At 41.8% G+C, this 14,567-nt stretch overlaps 1 protein-coding gene across 1 annotated transcript in view; it reads right to left on the bottom strand.

Annotated features, from left to right (window-relative positions):
* Positions 1-11,025: 11,025 nt before the first annotated feature.
* Positions 11,026-14,567, bottom strand: part of CDH2 (cadherin 2) — a 122,103-nt gene continuing 118,561 nt past the window's right edge. The window contains exon 16 of the mRNA XM_054817067.1: positions 11,026-12,446. Coding sequence (XP_054673042.1) covers positions 12,240-12,446 — 207 coding nt within the window. The 3' untranslated portion in view covers positions 11,026-12,239. The remainder of the gene's footprint in view (positions 12,447-14,567) is intronic.

The raw sequence follows: 14,567 nt of genomic DNA, 5'->3' as shown, positions 1-14,567 counted from the left end.
AAAAGAATGTGCCATTTTCTGACACAACTGAATACAATACTTTGCGTACCAAAAGAAAAAAAATAGTATTTTACCTAGAACTTTTCTCATTTCTCTCAGAACTCCAATAAAAAACCCATGATTCCTCCCAGCTACCAAATTATTCTTGCTTTTAAAACCTTCCTTTTCCCTTTAGCTTCTGATGATTGACTCTCCCTGTAAACTGCTTTGTAATACTCTGTATGGAGGACAGTATATAAAAATAAATTGCACCGAGTTTGATCCAAACATCATTTGACTCAAAATTACACTGAGGTTTTGGGTTGTTCCCCCCCCCCCTCATTTCTAGGTCTGACTGGCAAGCCAAATCATTTATATTTGCTATCATAAAGGCTAAATAAAAGGGCAAACAACTCATTGCTGTTTCAATAAAATTCATGTTTTTATTTCAAAACGTGGTTCTCCTTTGTCAGCCCCCCCCGCCCCCATACTCATTCATACACAGTGCCACTTGGACCACTGATGTGTTTGCATATTACAGAGCCTGCAGAAATTGTGGGATCAGGTTATACCTCTTTCGGTAAACCTGATCACTGGAGAAAGAGTGAGGAGTCCATTGGAAAATTAGCCTTTATTTACAACACTGTCAGCAGTGAAAAGATGTAGCTTCTTGCTACTGTACGGAGGTTATTACCTTCCCTGTAGTAAATCTCAGGACACCCAATTACAGTTCACTCGCAGCTTGCAACAAGCAGCCCGTAAAGTTTACTGGAAAGAGCTGCCATATTGTCATTCAAAGTACTTTTTATACTAAACAGTGCAAGACAGTGACAAAACATCTAATTATCTGATTATGCTGTAAGAATAGTTTCTTACATGTACTGAATTTTGCATACCATCAACGAATGCAGACTGTGTTCATCACTGACTCACATAAACAAACAAACAAAAAAAAAAAGGAAAATAAGATAGAACAATGGGTTTCAGCTACTATTGTTTCCAAACAGCAGAGATATTTTTGCTAGTACTTTGAAATAACAAACCTCTCCAGCAAAGTGGGCATTCTGGGTACATCCAGCTCAGGAATAGAAGTTTGTTCTGTTTCAATTCTGACCCTGCACGAGGCTTGTGGTGGCCAGAGACTGGCCGTCTGCATGGCCAAAACCAGGGCAGCATGATGAGAGCTGTGCACTGACTGTTTGGCAGAGGTAGTGCTTCTTGGAGTAAAAAGATTTTCTATGAGAGGGTGAAGAAAATAAAATGCATTCTTAGGTTTATTATTTCAGATTTGCCTGCTCCTGGCATTGTGGGGCCAATACACAAATTCATGTGGTGTGAACAGGGGTGGGGATTAGCAGCTGGCTCATGACAAATGCTTGTGCATTTGGTCTTACCCTGGAGAGATCCCAGCATAACCACGTGGGAGCTGCAGTGGAAGCTTAGTCCCGGACTGTTAAAGAAAATAGACACATGTCAGTTTTATGCTGAGGTTTATCATAGAACCATAGAATCATAGAATCATAGAATGGTTTGGGTTAGAAGGGACCTCAAAGATCATCTACTTCCAACCCCCCTGCCATGGGCAGGGACACCCTCCACTAGACCATGTTGCCCAAAGCCCCATCCAACCTGGCCTTGAACACTTCCAGGGATGGGGCATCCACAACTTCTCTGGGCAACCTGTTCCAGTGCCTCACCACCACCCTCATAGAGAATTTCTTTCTAACGTCTAATCTAAATCTACCCTCTTTCAGCTTGAACCCATTACCCCTTGTCCTGTCACTCCATGCCCTTGTAAACAGTCCCTCACCAGCTTTCCTGTAGGCCCCTTCAGGTACTGGTAAGCCACAATTAGATCTCCCCGGAGCCTTCTCTTCTGCAGGCTGAACAACCCCAACTCTCTCAGCCTGTCCTCACAGGAGAGGTGCTCCAGCCCTCTGATCAGCTTTGTGGCCCTCCTCTGGACTCACTCCAACAGCTCCATGTCCTTATGTTGGGGCCCCCAGAGCTGGACACAGTACTCCAGGTGGGGTCTCACAAGAGCGGAGTAGAGGGGCAGGATCACCTCCCTTGACCTGCTGGTCATGCTTCTTAGATTATCCCACAGCTGCTCATTTGTCTGAGCAACACAACCAGTGAAAAAGGCAGAAGAGCATGAGCAAGGAAGCTGCACTATTTTCCTGTCAGCTTTTCTTTTCTGCTGATTCTGTTCACCATGGCTGGCCTGCCAGCCGATTGCACAGACAATACATCTGGTACTCCATATGCAAAACTAAACATGAGTAAGGTGCTCTAATTTCTTTTACTACAGTTGGGGGCAAGACAGATGGAGGAAAAGGGGTTTTTGGATATCTTATGGCAATAACAATTTCAGTGGAGGCAGTTTTTTTACTGTGCCAGTACTGTACTGTGAGTATCTTCACATCAGCCATAATGTAGTCCTGCTTCTTCACAGTCCCAACTGTCACACCATTAAACATAAATTGTGGCCTCAAAGGGCTTTCTTTTCCAGAAGGGAGAAGCAATTTAGCCTCCATAACATATCAGTCTCCAGCATGTCCTCCAAAGGCTGTCAATTGCACTGAATTATGTATAAAATCAATGCGAAGTGCTGTCTGCCAGAGATGGGTTGACATTAGCAATTTCATTTTCTCTGAGGGGGGTCACAAGTCCCAAATCTTCACGACCGCAGAATAAGTGGCCATTCCTTCCCTACTTCTCTGGTTCTAAAATGATACCTCTTTTCTTTAGAATTAAAAAAGGTCACAACAAGATGTTGCCATCATGAATCACCTCTTTAATTGTCTGCAATGGGCAAATTGGCAAATTTATATACTGTTGTCAATGAGGTAATTTGCCCTTTTCTACTTTAATTTCATTATACTCTTTATTAAATGGACATTCACAAACACTTTTTTTGCGTGTGGGATCCCACACAGTGTTATATTCAAGTAACAAAAATTAGCACTCTTAAGACTTGCAAAGATTTTCAGTGGAAAAATCTCCCCTGCAGTACAGATGCACAAATATGCATAGGTAAGGCATATTCATGTGAGTTGGGAGGGACCAATAACCTTGTGATGGTCTTCAAGGAAGCCTGATATGTTTTATATGGCACTGATTATGAATCTTGTCCTTGTAAAATCACAGTGACTGTGCAGGTGTATTGAATGATCAGGGACTGTGGCCCACAGAACTACAATAAATATGTATATAGCATATAGCTCATGACCCAGCACTTTACTATATACTTTTTTACTACTCTATGTATGACTGGAGCAGTGTTGAAACCTAATTTCACAGAGTGATCTTTTCCCTCTCCTATAGAATGGTAGCTGATCTCATATTCCTGTGACAGCTACTAAAGGTCTGAGTGCCTAGTGGTGTTTGAGACCGGCAACCAACAAAATCACCATCAAAATTCTCTTCCAGATACTCAGTTCTGAAACAGATTTCTGTAAAAGCTCATTTAAACAGAGTCACCTGTCATCACAGCACGGTCCAGAGTTCAGCAAACATAGCACCTTAGTGAACACGAGTTGTAATAAACATAAGGTCATTAAAGGACATTTTTTCAAAAAGAAGTCAACTGACAATCCATAACAACTTGGAATTGTTATGTCAGTCTCTGTTTTCTGAAATAAATGTATTCATGCTTATATTACTGGTTATTCAAGGTTGTTTAGCTTCATATACTATCATATACTATAGCTGCAAGAATACTACAGGTGTAAATGTTTTCTCTGCGCTGAATGCTGCTTTGAGGGCATCCTCAATGGAAGCATCTCGATTGACTCAGGAGCTTTGTATCTGAACTCATTTTTGAAGGGCTGTATTCTGCCAATCTTACTTATGATCTGTAATTCATTGCTCCAGTAGACATGTTGACACTACTGAGCTTCAAAGCGGCAAGATTTGTCATGAGAACTTGACCTGATGGACTGCTATTCAGCAAAGGATTGCCTTCCAGTCTCTGAAGGACAACCCTGAAGGCTTGTGCTCCAAATGTTTCTTTGTGGTCCTTGTCCCATAGGAAAACTTTATTGCCATTTGAGTCTTGCGTTCAAAGAGCTGCAGGCTGAATGGGAATGTCCAGAAAACAATTTATTTTGCAAATAAATGCAAAGGATTTGTGATAGGTTTCCTTCAGGATAAAATCTAGAGCTTTCCAGAGATTTTCATGGCAAAATTGAAGAGACCGTTTTCAAAATAATGGTTAGGGCATTGACTCAGCATATAAAATACCAAAGCACAATTCCCTGTTCCTGAGCATGGACTGGAACTTTTTACACCCCAAACAGTAGTTTAGGCTTTAAAGTCTTTTCTTGGGAACAGCAAATATTTAGTCATACCAACAGGGAACAACAGGAAACACCAAAGCAACTAACTCAAAGTTAGAGCTTGGACTTAGATGCTCTGCAGTCAGATTACTTGGGCTCTAGTCAGTGTGAATTCTTGCTGCACAAAAAATGGGAAGATCAAAAAAATCTGCAGTAGCCCGTAATTCTTCTGTTATAAGACACGACAGCAGAGCAGGTCTTTGAAGTTGCCTCTCCCAATCCATAAGCAGTTTTTTAAGGGTTGGGTTTACTTTTTTTGGCCATTTTTCTTGGTTGCCTTCATTCTGCCCAAATGAGGAAAAATCATTTCTCAGAAAGATAGGGCACTGAATATTGCTTCCTGACTAGGCCAGGCTAAAAGATTCATTTTTGTTTATTTCTCAGTTTATCTTAAAATAACCTCGCTGAGCAAACTGCTCTTTATTAACTTCAAGTCAGAACATACCAGTAATGATTCTACATTTTTAGTGTAATTCCCTCTATCATCCTAACACAAAAACTCTGCTTGCTTTTATATCTGCTTTATACAATGCTACCAGTAATGAATGTTCTAGAATTGGAACATAATTTTGATTATCTGTCCATTACTTTTGATTTATGGAGCACAGAGACAGCTGGGTTTTTATAAGCTCGCCCTGCAGTACTGCAGATAACAAATGTAATGTAATAATCAAACTTCTGTAACATGGAACACAGAAGGGGTGGGCCCACAGATCTGTCTATCTATATATACCCATACCACATCAACAAATTTTATCTTCAGAAGCAGGAGTATAAAAGTAATTTGCACAATGCTACTATTCATTATTCATACCCAGAGCAAAATATGTTGCTTTCAGAATCACTGTTTAGGCTCTGTGGGAGGGGGTGAACCACCTGAAGGTTGTTTCATGAAATTACATAAATGCATATCACCCTGAGGTTTACAAATGCATTGGTGTTTGTAAAAAAAAATTAAAAAAAAAAAGAAATAGTAACAAATATATCAAACAATGAAAAAATCTATTTTTTTCTGGGTGTCACAAAGGAAAATACCAAGTCAACAAGAATGCTCCCCCTAGAGCACTAGAAGGAAAAAAAAACAACAAACCATCAGCCACTTCAGGGAAGAAGAGGTTGACCATTTAGTTCAGTTACAGGAGACTGATCAAAGGGCTGAAAACACCAGCAAAAGAGCTGGTTACAGACACTGAAAATGGGGAAGGGGAAACCAGAAATATTCTCTCAGTCTTACCAAGAGAACTAGGTAAGTAGAATTTGTTAATGCAAACCAAAAGGATTTTAAAAATGTATACTAGAAGTGGGAAATGCAGCAAGCAACAACACTATTTCATAAACCAGGGAGCATTCCTTTTGTTAATAAGAGATAAATGGTCCTAAATACTTTTGTGTTGGGTTTGTGCGGCAAGGTTTGGTAGCAGGGGGGGGGCTACAGGGGTGGCTTCTGTGAGAAGCTGCTAGAAGCTTCCCCTGTGTCTGATAGAGCCAATGCCAGCCGGCTCCAAGACGGGCCCGCCGCTGGCCAAGGCTGAGCCCATCAGCGCCTCTGTGATAACATATTTAAGAAGAAGAAAAACACTTAGAGAGAGAGAGCTTTTGCAGCCGGAGAGAGGAGTGAGAAGATGTAAGAAACTCTGCAGACACCAAGGTCAGTGCAGAAGGAGGGGCAGGAGGTGCTCCAGGCGCCGGAGCAGAGATCCCCCTGCAGCCCGTGGTGAAGGCCATGGTGAAGCAGGCTGTCCCCCTGCAGCCCATGGAGGAAGGATGAGGGGGTGTAGAGATTCCACCTGCAGCCCGTGGAGGACCCCATGCCAGAGCAGGTGGAGGCACCTGAAGGAGGCTGTGGCCCGTGGGAAGCCCACGCTGGAGCAAGCTCCTGGCAGGACCGGTGGACCCGTGCAGAGGGGAGCCCATGCCAGGGCAGGTTTGCTGGCAGGACTTGTGACCCCGTGGGGGACCCCACGCTGGAGCAGTTTGCTCCTGAAGGTCTGCACCCCGTGAGAGGGACTCCATGCTGGAGCAGGGGAACGATGAGAGGAGTCCTCCCCCTGAGGATGAAGAAGCGGCAGAAACACCATGAGATGAACTGACCCCAACCCCCATTCCCCGTCCCCCTGTGCCGCTGAGGGGGGGAAGGTTGAAGCCGGGAGTGAAGTCGAGCCCGGGAAGATGGGAGGGGTGGGGGGAGGTGTTTTAAGAGTTGATTTTATTTCTCATTCCTCTACTCTGTTTTGCCTAGTAATAAATTAGATGAATTCCCTCTCTAAGTTCGGTCTGTTTTGCTCGTGACAACAATTAGTGAGTGATCTCTCCCTGTCCTTATCTCGACCCACAAGCATTTCGTTATGCCTTTTCTCCCCTGTCTGGTGAATGAGGGGAGTGAGAGAGCAGCTCTGGTGGGCACCTGGCCCCCAGCCAGGGTCAACCCACCACAACTTTCTAAAAGTTAGTCTCTCACAAGGTGGAGGGGAGGAGAAAAAAGATGAAAGCAAAGAGAAAATAATGACTGCCTTGTCCAGGTAGTGGCTGATTGTAAAGGTGATGAGGGAACAGTGGGGAGGAATGAGACGAGACGTGTAGGTGCCCAGGAGGTCCAGGTTTTGCGTCCCAGCATCATACGTGGGTGGCTTTTGTGTGCTCGGAGAGGGGCAAGAGAACTGCGACTGCACTTAAATCCTCTGAGTGCCAAGAGTTCGTTATGCACACATAGATGCATTCTCTGCAGCCAGAGCTACAGGGAGAGCAGTTCAGAGAGCAGATGCCCACCACCTCACCCTGACCGATCTTTCCAAAGAGCTCTATGGCGGCTGCAACTTCACATTGTCACTGCACTGGTTGTATGCCCTTCTGTGACAGAAAAATCAAAAGAGCATACAAATACGAGATATGATTATAAGCAGCTAGAGTATTACTGGCTATTGCTGTATTTTTAGATGTTCTATAAATCCTATTGCAGGGGAAACATACTGTTTGGGACGCTAAACTTGGAAAAGGAAGACAGGTCTTCCCAGCTATTGCTATGTTGAGAATACATCCTCAATTCTACAGCAAAACAACCAAACCAAACCAAGACTAAGACCTTGATTCTTTGAGGCTGTAAAAAGAAGAATGTGTAGAGCCTGAGTTGAGATTTGGCACTGTCAACTATCTAGGTAAACTGAGGGGAAAAACTGGGAAAGCTCAGTGGTGGAATGTACCCCAGCAGGAAAGGCAGCCGCATTACACCAGGAGCTCCAGAGAAGAGGCATCTCCGAGTTCTCCATTACACCAAAGGAACTGTTTGGCCAGTACAGAAGCAGCAGGTTGGCTGGGGAGTGCCTTGCATTGATTGATCAAAGGGTCCCTAACAAATGGGATGCTCTTTCCCTGCCCGTATGATGGAAGGCACCGTAAGTCCCTGTGGGAAGCACTTAGCTTTTTTTTCCTTAGCCATTCTTTTCCGATTTCCCAGCTGGGCTTTGCTGCTAAGGTGAAAATTTTTCATTATTCCTGTGGCGTATATTAAGTAAAGGGCAACTATCCTGCGCTTTAGGGATAGGAAAGATCCTTGCCTACAGTACGAGTCAAAAGTAAAGCTTATGTAAAGAAATGTAAAGAAAATGAAAAAAGGGCGTCATACAAATCTAGATCACCTCTGCCTGAATGAGGAAAACCATGTGTAAAATATGCCTTGGTGGATTAGGTTTTAAGGCACTTGAGTGACTTTTCTGCATTTTATTGGAATAATTAGTATTGACTGAAGTAAAAGCGAGGACTTTGCTTTCACATTCCTGATCCAGAAAGGTAAATCTGCCCAAACCATGCTACTCCTGCTAGAAAGAAAGCTCCTTAGGAAGGTGGGAGTAGCTGTGTAAGGGAAGAATTGGCAGTGGCTTACGTCAGACATCTTGAATGACTACAGCAGGTTTGAGAGACTCTTTTGGGGATGTGTGTCCCATCACCTGCCAGAAGACATCTTCCCTTGTGTGTTAAGGTGAATGGGGCCATGGCAGAGTAGATACAAATGTTCTTTAGGGTAAAGAATTTGGTAGGGTTCTAAAAAATACTATGTACCAAAAAACAGAACTCCCAAGAAGCAGACTTCATGTGGCTTTTAGCGTCAGAGTGACTTTGCTATTTTGGCATCAGAAGAAAGTAAGTGGCTAAAATACTTCTGTTCACAACTGAGAAACATGCTCTGTCTGCAAACCACTGCAAACCACTGCAACCCAGACACAAACATCTTCCATTTAAAATTTACATGAATTTATGAACATTTTATAAAAGAGTCAACCAACAGAAACTAACCTGGAACAAGGGTAAGAAGTCAGTGCTCATTGTCTGCCTTATCAAACTGATTTATGTGAATTTTTTTGTATTCAGAAAGATCACAGTGAGCTTTATAGACAGCTTGCAACAGTGCTACAGCACAGCCAAGAACACATCACCACCAGTAAAATCACCAGGTGAGAACTCAAACGTCACTCAAACCAACTACTTGGAGGGAGTGTAAGTATGTTTTAGACTGTTACGGGATGAGTATTAACATCCTTCACCAATACTTGGCAATCCCAGAGGAAACACAGGAAGATATCCACCCATATGTAAGGCTTTGTGTACCCATTTGAGACATTTATTCCCCAAAACCACCCTTCTCCACCTTTTTCATCCTGAAGTTCAGAAGGACATAGGCTATGAAGGACTGTCATTGGAAGAAAAAAAAAATTGTAGAAAGGCTGAGATGGTAAAGTTCCTAAGGCTGCACTTTTTGCCACTGACTTCCCTTGGATACAATGTCTGCAGGGCAGAAATAATATGTATCACTGCCAACTCCCATTTCCAAAGCAGGCTGCCAGAATTTCCCAAAACAACTGTAGGGTTGAAGGGTCAGCCATCCTCTTCCTCTCAGTGCTGTCCTCTGACAGGGATTTTAAGTATCTATCACGGGTACAAAACCTGGCCATGCATTTCTGGAATAAGAACTAACTTGAAGCTGGATGAAAGAGGATCAGTTCAAATATCTTTCTTTCTTGCAAAAGCATTTGAGATGCATAAAAGTGATTTACCCTTTGTTCTGTTCAGTAGACCTAATGCTGACCTAACACTAGGTTTGAGAATCGTTGCTACAATTTCAAAGCAGCTGTAGATAGAGCTGGAAGATTGTCTGATCAAGATAAAGCTCCTATTGCTGTCCAAAAGAGCTGAGTGCTCATAAAAGATGACCTCTGCTCCATTGTAACAAAAAAAATGTGCTATAGCCAAAACTGGAAATCTTTCGCAAGTCTTTCCCCCTCTGTATCTTTTAATATTCAATGTCAATTAAATAAAAATCAGCTGGCATTTCCAGTTTGTTGGCCAAATAACAATAATAGAATTATTACGTTTAAAATACATTTTTGCATAAATTGCGGAAGACAGAAAAATCAATGTGCTAAAAGCGGCCTTCTGCTTATTTAACATGCATTTCCAGTTTAAGTCCTGCCCTTTCCAAGAGTTTGCCTTACTTAACTATGCATAGGCCGATTTTCATTTTTTCCCCACAGTGCTAATTAATATGGAAATAGCTTAAAAAAGGTCATTGGTAATTTTGACACATTACTGGAAAAAACAAGGCTTTGTTACAGTATCGAGTGATCGTTATGAATGCACAAGATAAGTAACAGCCAGGTGCGCAGATGCTGAAATGCTCTATGCCAGTCTGAAGGGATCGCTACCTCTCGACGTTCGCAGGCATCACCAGGAACACGAGAAGAAAGGCGACGTGCCCATGAAAAGGGATACCTCATATGCGGCGTTCTACGCTCCCCAACTCAGATTTCAGCATTTCCCTCTGGAAGAAGTCACAGTCAGGTGATGTCAATGATGGTTCGAGTGCCGAGGCAGCGCTGAAGCCACACCGTGCTGAAGAGCGTGGCCCGCAGACCAACTCCCTGGCACCAGCCGTCCCAGCGCAGGAGGCTGCTGCGCCAGTCCCAGCACCCCGACCCCCCCCCCCCCCGCTGCTCCAGTTCTCTCAGCAGACTGCGGCACCGCGCCGTTTCTGCGGAGTTTGAGCTTTGCACTGCTTGCAATTAGGTCCTTAACGAGTATAAATGTAGACATTGGACCTGAGCAGATAGTTGCAAGTGAAAGAAGGCAGAACTGCTGTGCCTACTGTGTTTGCCACGTTTGCAAATAAATCATTGTTACCAGCTTAGAAACGCGTTTAGTGATGACTGATGTCCTAACGGGACTTTTTGATATAGCTCTGTGACCGTAAGCACCTCCTTGAAGGACACGATCTGATGCGCACTGAAGTTAACACGGGCTCGTCTTTACTTCAGCGTAAGAAAGTTCAGGCGGCAGATGACTGCCATGATCTGCAATTTATTTCATGCAACCCACGGCATAATCACACAATCATTAAACTGTCAGTCTAGAAATGAGCCAAAAGTGATGTAAACTCTGTTATTTAGATAATGTACATTAAACCCAAGAGCTAGCCATCGATGTGGCACTGAAAATTTTGAATTCCCAGAAATGGCAGAGATCACTTTGCTTTCACCTGGGAACTTGCCTTCCAAATTTGTGCCAAATTTTCTTCTATATGCAGCTTATTTTCAGTTCAGCAGCATCGAATGCTAAGGAAGCGCACACAACTTCTCACGGAACTCTAATGCGCTTTGTCCCCTTTTTATTTACTATAGTCAGGGCTGCCCAGGTAGGAGAAAAAAAGCCAAACCAAGCACCAGATCCAAAATTAGCATTTTATTCAGAACGTTGGGGTCAGAGGTGTATCATTCATATTCTGGTACACAATACAGAGGCAAAGCTGTTCTCAGAAGTCTCTCAAGTTTGAAAGTTCCTTCCCCCTTCCCTCCCCGCCCCCAAAACATGTTGTATATTTACTCGTGCCACCAGTATCAGGCCAACTCCCCTCCCCCTCCCCCCTTTTTTTGGTACAAATTATGTAAAACTTTTGTGCTAAGAACTTTTCTCCCTCCCCAAACAAAAAAAAATAATAAAAATAAAAATAAAAAAAATATTGAGTACTCTAACTACAGTTCAACAATTGAATCAATGTCACTTGTTTGCAACCTGTTTTGTAAATACTTTATCCATAACGAAAGATATAAACATGCAAAAACCTGAATCCATAGTCCAAATAATACATACACGTGTTCTGAAGTTTCTGCACTTCTCCACAGACTATGCCAATAAAACATTATGTACACATACCGTTTTTTACAGTGAAGTGGGAAAAAAATACTAGAAATTAAAAAAAAAAGAAAAAAGAAAAGTGTACATGGATTAAGACCAAAATGTGTCTAACATTCTAGCATAAGGAAAAAAAAAATCAATTCTGCTACAAACTGGTGATATGAAAACTCCCTTTATTTGCAACCAGCTGCATAAGTTTTAGAATTTTAGTGAAAAAAATCCCCTAACATCTAAAACTAGAAGTAATGTACATTGTTCCACCTCATGGTCTTCTCTCCCAGATAATAAAATTGCTCCATGAGGATTTTTTTTATTTTTAATCTCCTTATTTTAATAAAAGCAATGCGATGTAACAAAAGCATGTTGAAGCATATTGTGTTTCACCTTACTCCTCCCCACCCCAACATATTTTGTCTCTTTAATGCATCATTTCATAAATCAGTACCATTAAAGCCTTAAACATAAAACTAATTCCGATCTGAAAAAGGTACAAAAAGGCACATAAAATCCCAGTGCTTCTGTACTGTAAAATTCAAGTGTAACTGAGCTCAATATTTTTTTCCAAACAGCATTGGATCACTGATATTCCACGGAGCCCAAATTGGTTTGCAGCCTAAGCCAAAGCCTTCAGCAAGCACTTGTGCTAGTAGACTACAAAGTTAAAGCCTAGCTTCTGTATGCTTTTGGGGAATATCAGTTGAAATGTTTGTACTTGTCCAAAAACAAAGTTCACTTTGAAGTTCAGTCATCACCTCCACCATACATATCAGCGAGTTTCTTGAAACGTGGGCCCCAGTCATTTAGGTAGTCATAGTCTTGCTCACCACCACTACTTGAGGAGTTAAGAGAGCTCAAGGATCCAGCAGTGGAGCCACTTCCTTCGTAGTCAAAGACTAAGAGGGAGTCATATGGTGGGGCTGTAGGGTCATTGTCGGCTGCTTTAAGTCCCTGCAAGAAGGAGAGGGAGAAAAAAAGATGAAGTTCTGTAGTGGAGAGAGAGACAAAACATAACTGGAATATCGCAGTGCAGTTATCTATCAATCGCTACTTGAGAAAACCAAGTTCTTGTTCTGCAATACCAATTCAAAACAGGATTCATGTTTTTCTAACTGAAGTAAGAACTTACTTCAATTCCTTTTAGAACGGCCAGGTTTCCAGCATTAGAGCACTGGACATTTTAAATGTAGCTGCAAATACAGCTCTGACAAAACCTTAAGAGAACAGCACGGCGCTAGGACCGATTCTAATACATATACAATTTCAGAGCTACACAGCTCACAACCTCTGGCACGAGCGATATGGGACTGGTTAAACAGACAGATGGGGAAGGAGAAATAGGCACGTTTGCAAAGATTCACTTTAACAGCCATCTCACATGGCCAATAACATATCCACTGACATTGCTGGCCTGCAGTCCATCTGCGTGAGCCAAAAGCCGTATTTAGTTAGTTCCGTAAAATTCATGTACCTCTGAAGGCTGCTGTGGGAAAAAGATACAATATGTTGGCTTAAGCCTTGTGTGCTTTGCCATGACCACCCATAAGATTCCACCTGCTCTTCAGGAAACACACACAAACACACACAATGTCATCAAAGCTAAATACAAGATTACAAACATTTTTGTTTCCTCATTTCAAAGTATTCAAGTTATCAACACACAAATATTCGGTCTTCAGGAATTTTAAATTTCTACTTTTAAGAACTGAATAACCCAAAATAAAAACAAACACATATTGAACAAGAGAAAAGTAGGGAAAGAACCACACTTCTTCCAGAGAAAAGTCTCTTCCCTCCCTGTTTTCTTACCCAGGTCCAAACCTAAATGGTAAGTTTAATTTTAGAATACAAGATGATTGCTCTGTGCTTATCCTGGGAAGATTTACAAGTTGAATATAAAAGGCTCTGGAGCTTGAAGTTAAAAAGCTCTCCTGTGTTTTGGATTTTTCAGCCTCATAGTTTCTTCCACAGGATTAACAATGCTTTTTCAAGATCTTCCACTCTGAATAGGATCTACTCTGGCAGCCACTGACAAGGTGTAATGTATCTTCCAGAATTCGATAAGGCTGAGCTAAGATTTTAAATTGCTCACTGTTAATTTTCACAAGTGCTATTTGTGCTGGTTTTATTTTTAATTTTTAATATTTATTTATTTAAAGAATGGCTTTATTATACTCCCAGTTATTTGAAGGATTGAGTGTGCCTCCTTTGAATTATTTAATGTATTCTGGTTTTAGAAAAGTATGTTTTACTCTCAATTGTGTTTAGTCTAAATGTGACATAAAGGAAACAGATGTTGATTTTTCTTCTAGAAATATGTTTACAGCAAAACCCATTAATTAAAGGATATGACACTGATAAGGTAGAAGAGAATCCTGGTTCTTTATTGCCTATCTAAAATCCTTCAGAAGTGTGCAAAATGTACCTAAAATAATTTTGCAAGTAAGTGGTGGAAAGACCCAGCATATTTATCAAACTAATGACCTCTAATCAAGAATACATTTTGGATTTAAAATAATCGTTTCATGTAGTACAACAACATCAAGCAGGTTATTAATAGCCCGCATTAGAAGCACAATTTTGAATTATCTGATAAGAATAACTGGTAATGCTTGTTATCTTTCTCTTCGGAGTTTTCCATCCTGATGGCCATAATAAGGACAAAAGATTAGAGATTCTGAAAAGGCAATAGCAAGTGCTGGAAAACTCCCCTTATCCAGCTTCAAAGCTGGAAATAGTTCTAAGGCATTCTCTCAATTTCTGCTGCTGAAGCAGAAACACAACTTTACTTCTTTGGCAGTAACTGGCCTTACGGTGTTTGTGTCTCCCCTTAAGCCTGCTTGGGATGACAGACACCCATGCTTTTTGAGCACAGGTGACAGAGAAGGAGAATAAATACCACTTGAGCTTAAGGAGTGCTGAGGTATGAATCTCAGGTATCAGTGTGTAAAAGTCATTTTAGAAAGCCACCTTGAAGAAGAAATGCTATTTCCATGTAGTACCGCCTAGTAACAGCCAGCCAACCATGGGATACTAATTCATTAAAAATCAGTGAACAAACCATTTTCCTAC

The sequence above is a fragment of the Grus americana genome, chromosome 2, assembly GCF_028858705.1.
Source record: "Grus americana isolate bGruAme1 chromosome 2, bGruAme1.mat, whole genome shotgun sequence".
Classification (NCBI taxonomy): Eukaryota; Metazoa; Chordata; class Aves; order Gruiformes; family Gruidae; genus Grus; species Grus americana.
The sequence above is the reverse complement of the archived record's forward strand: the minus strand, read 5'-3'. Positions and strand labels throughout refer to the sequence as shown.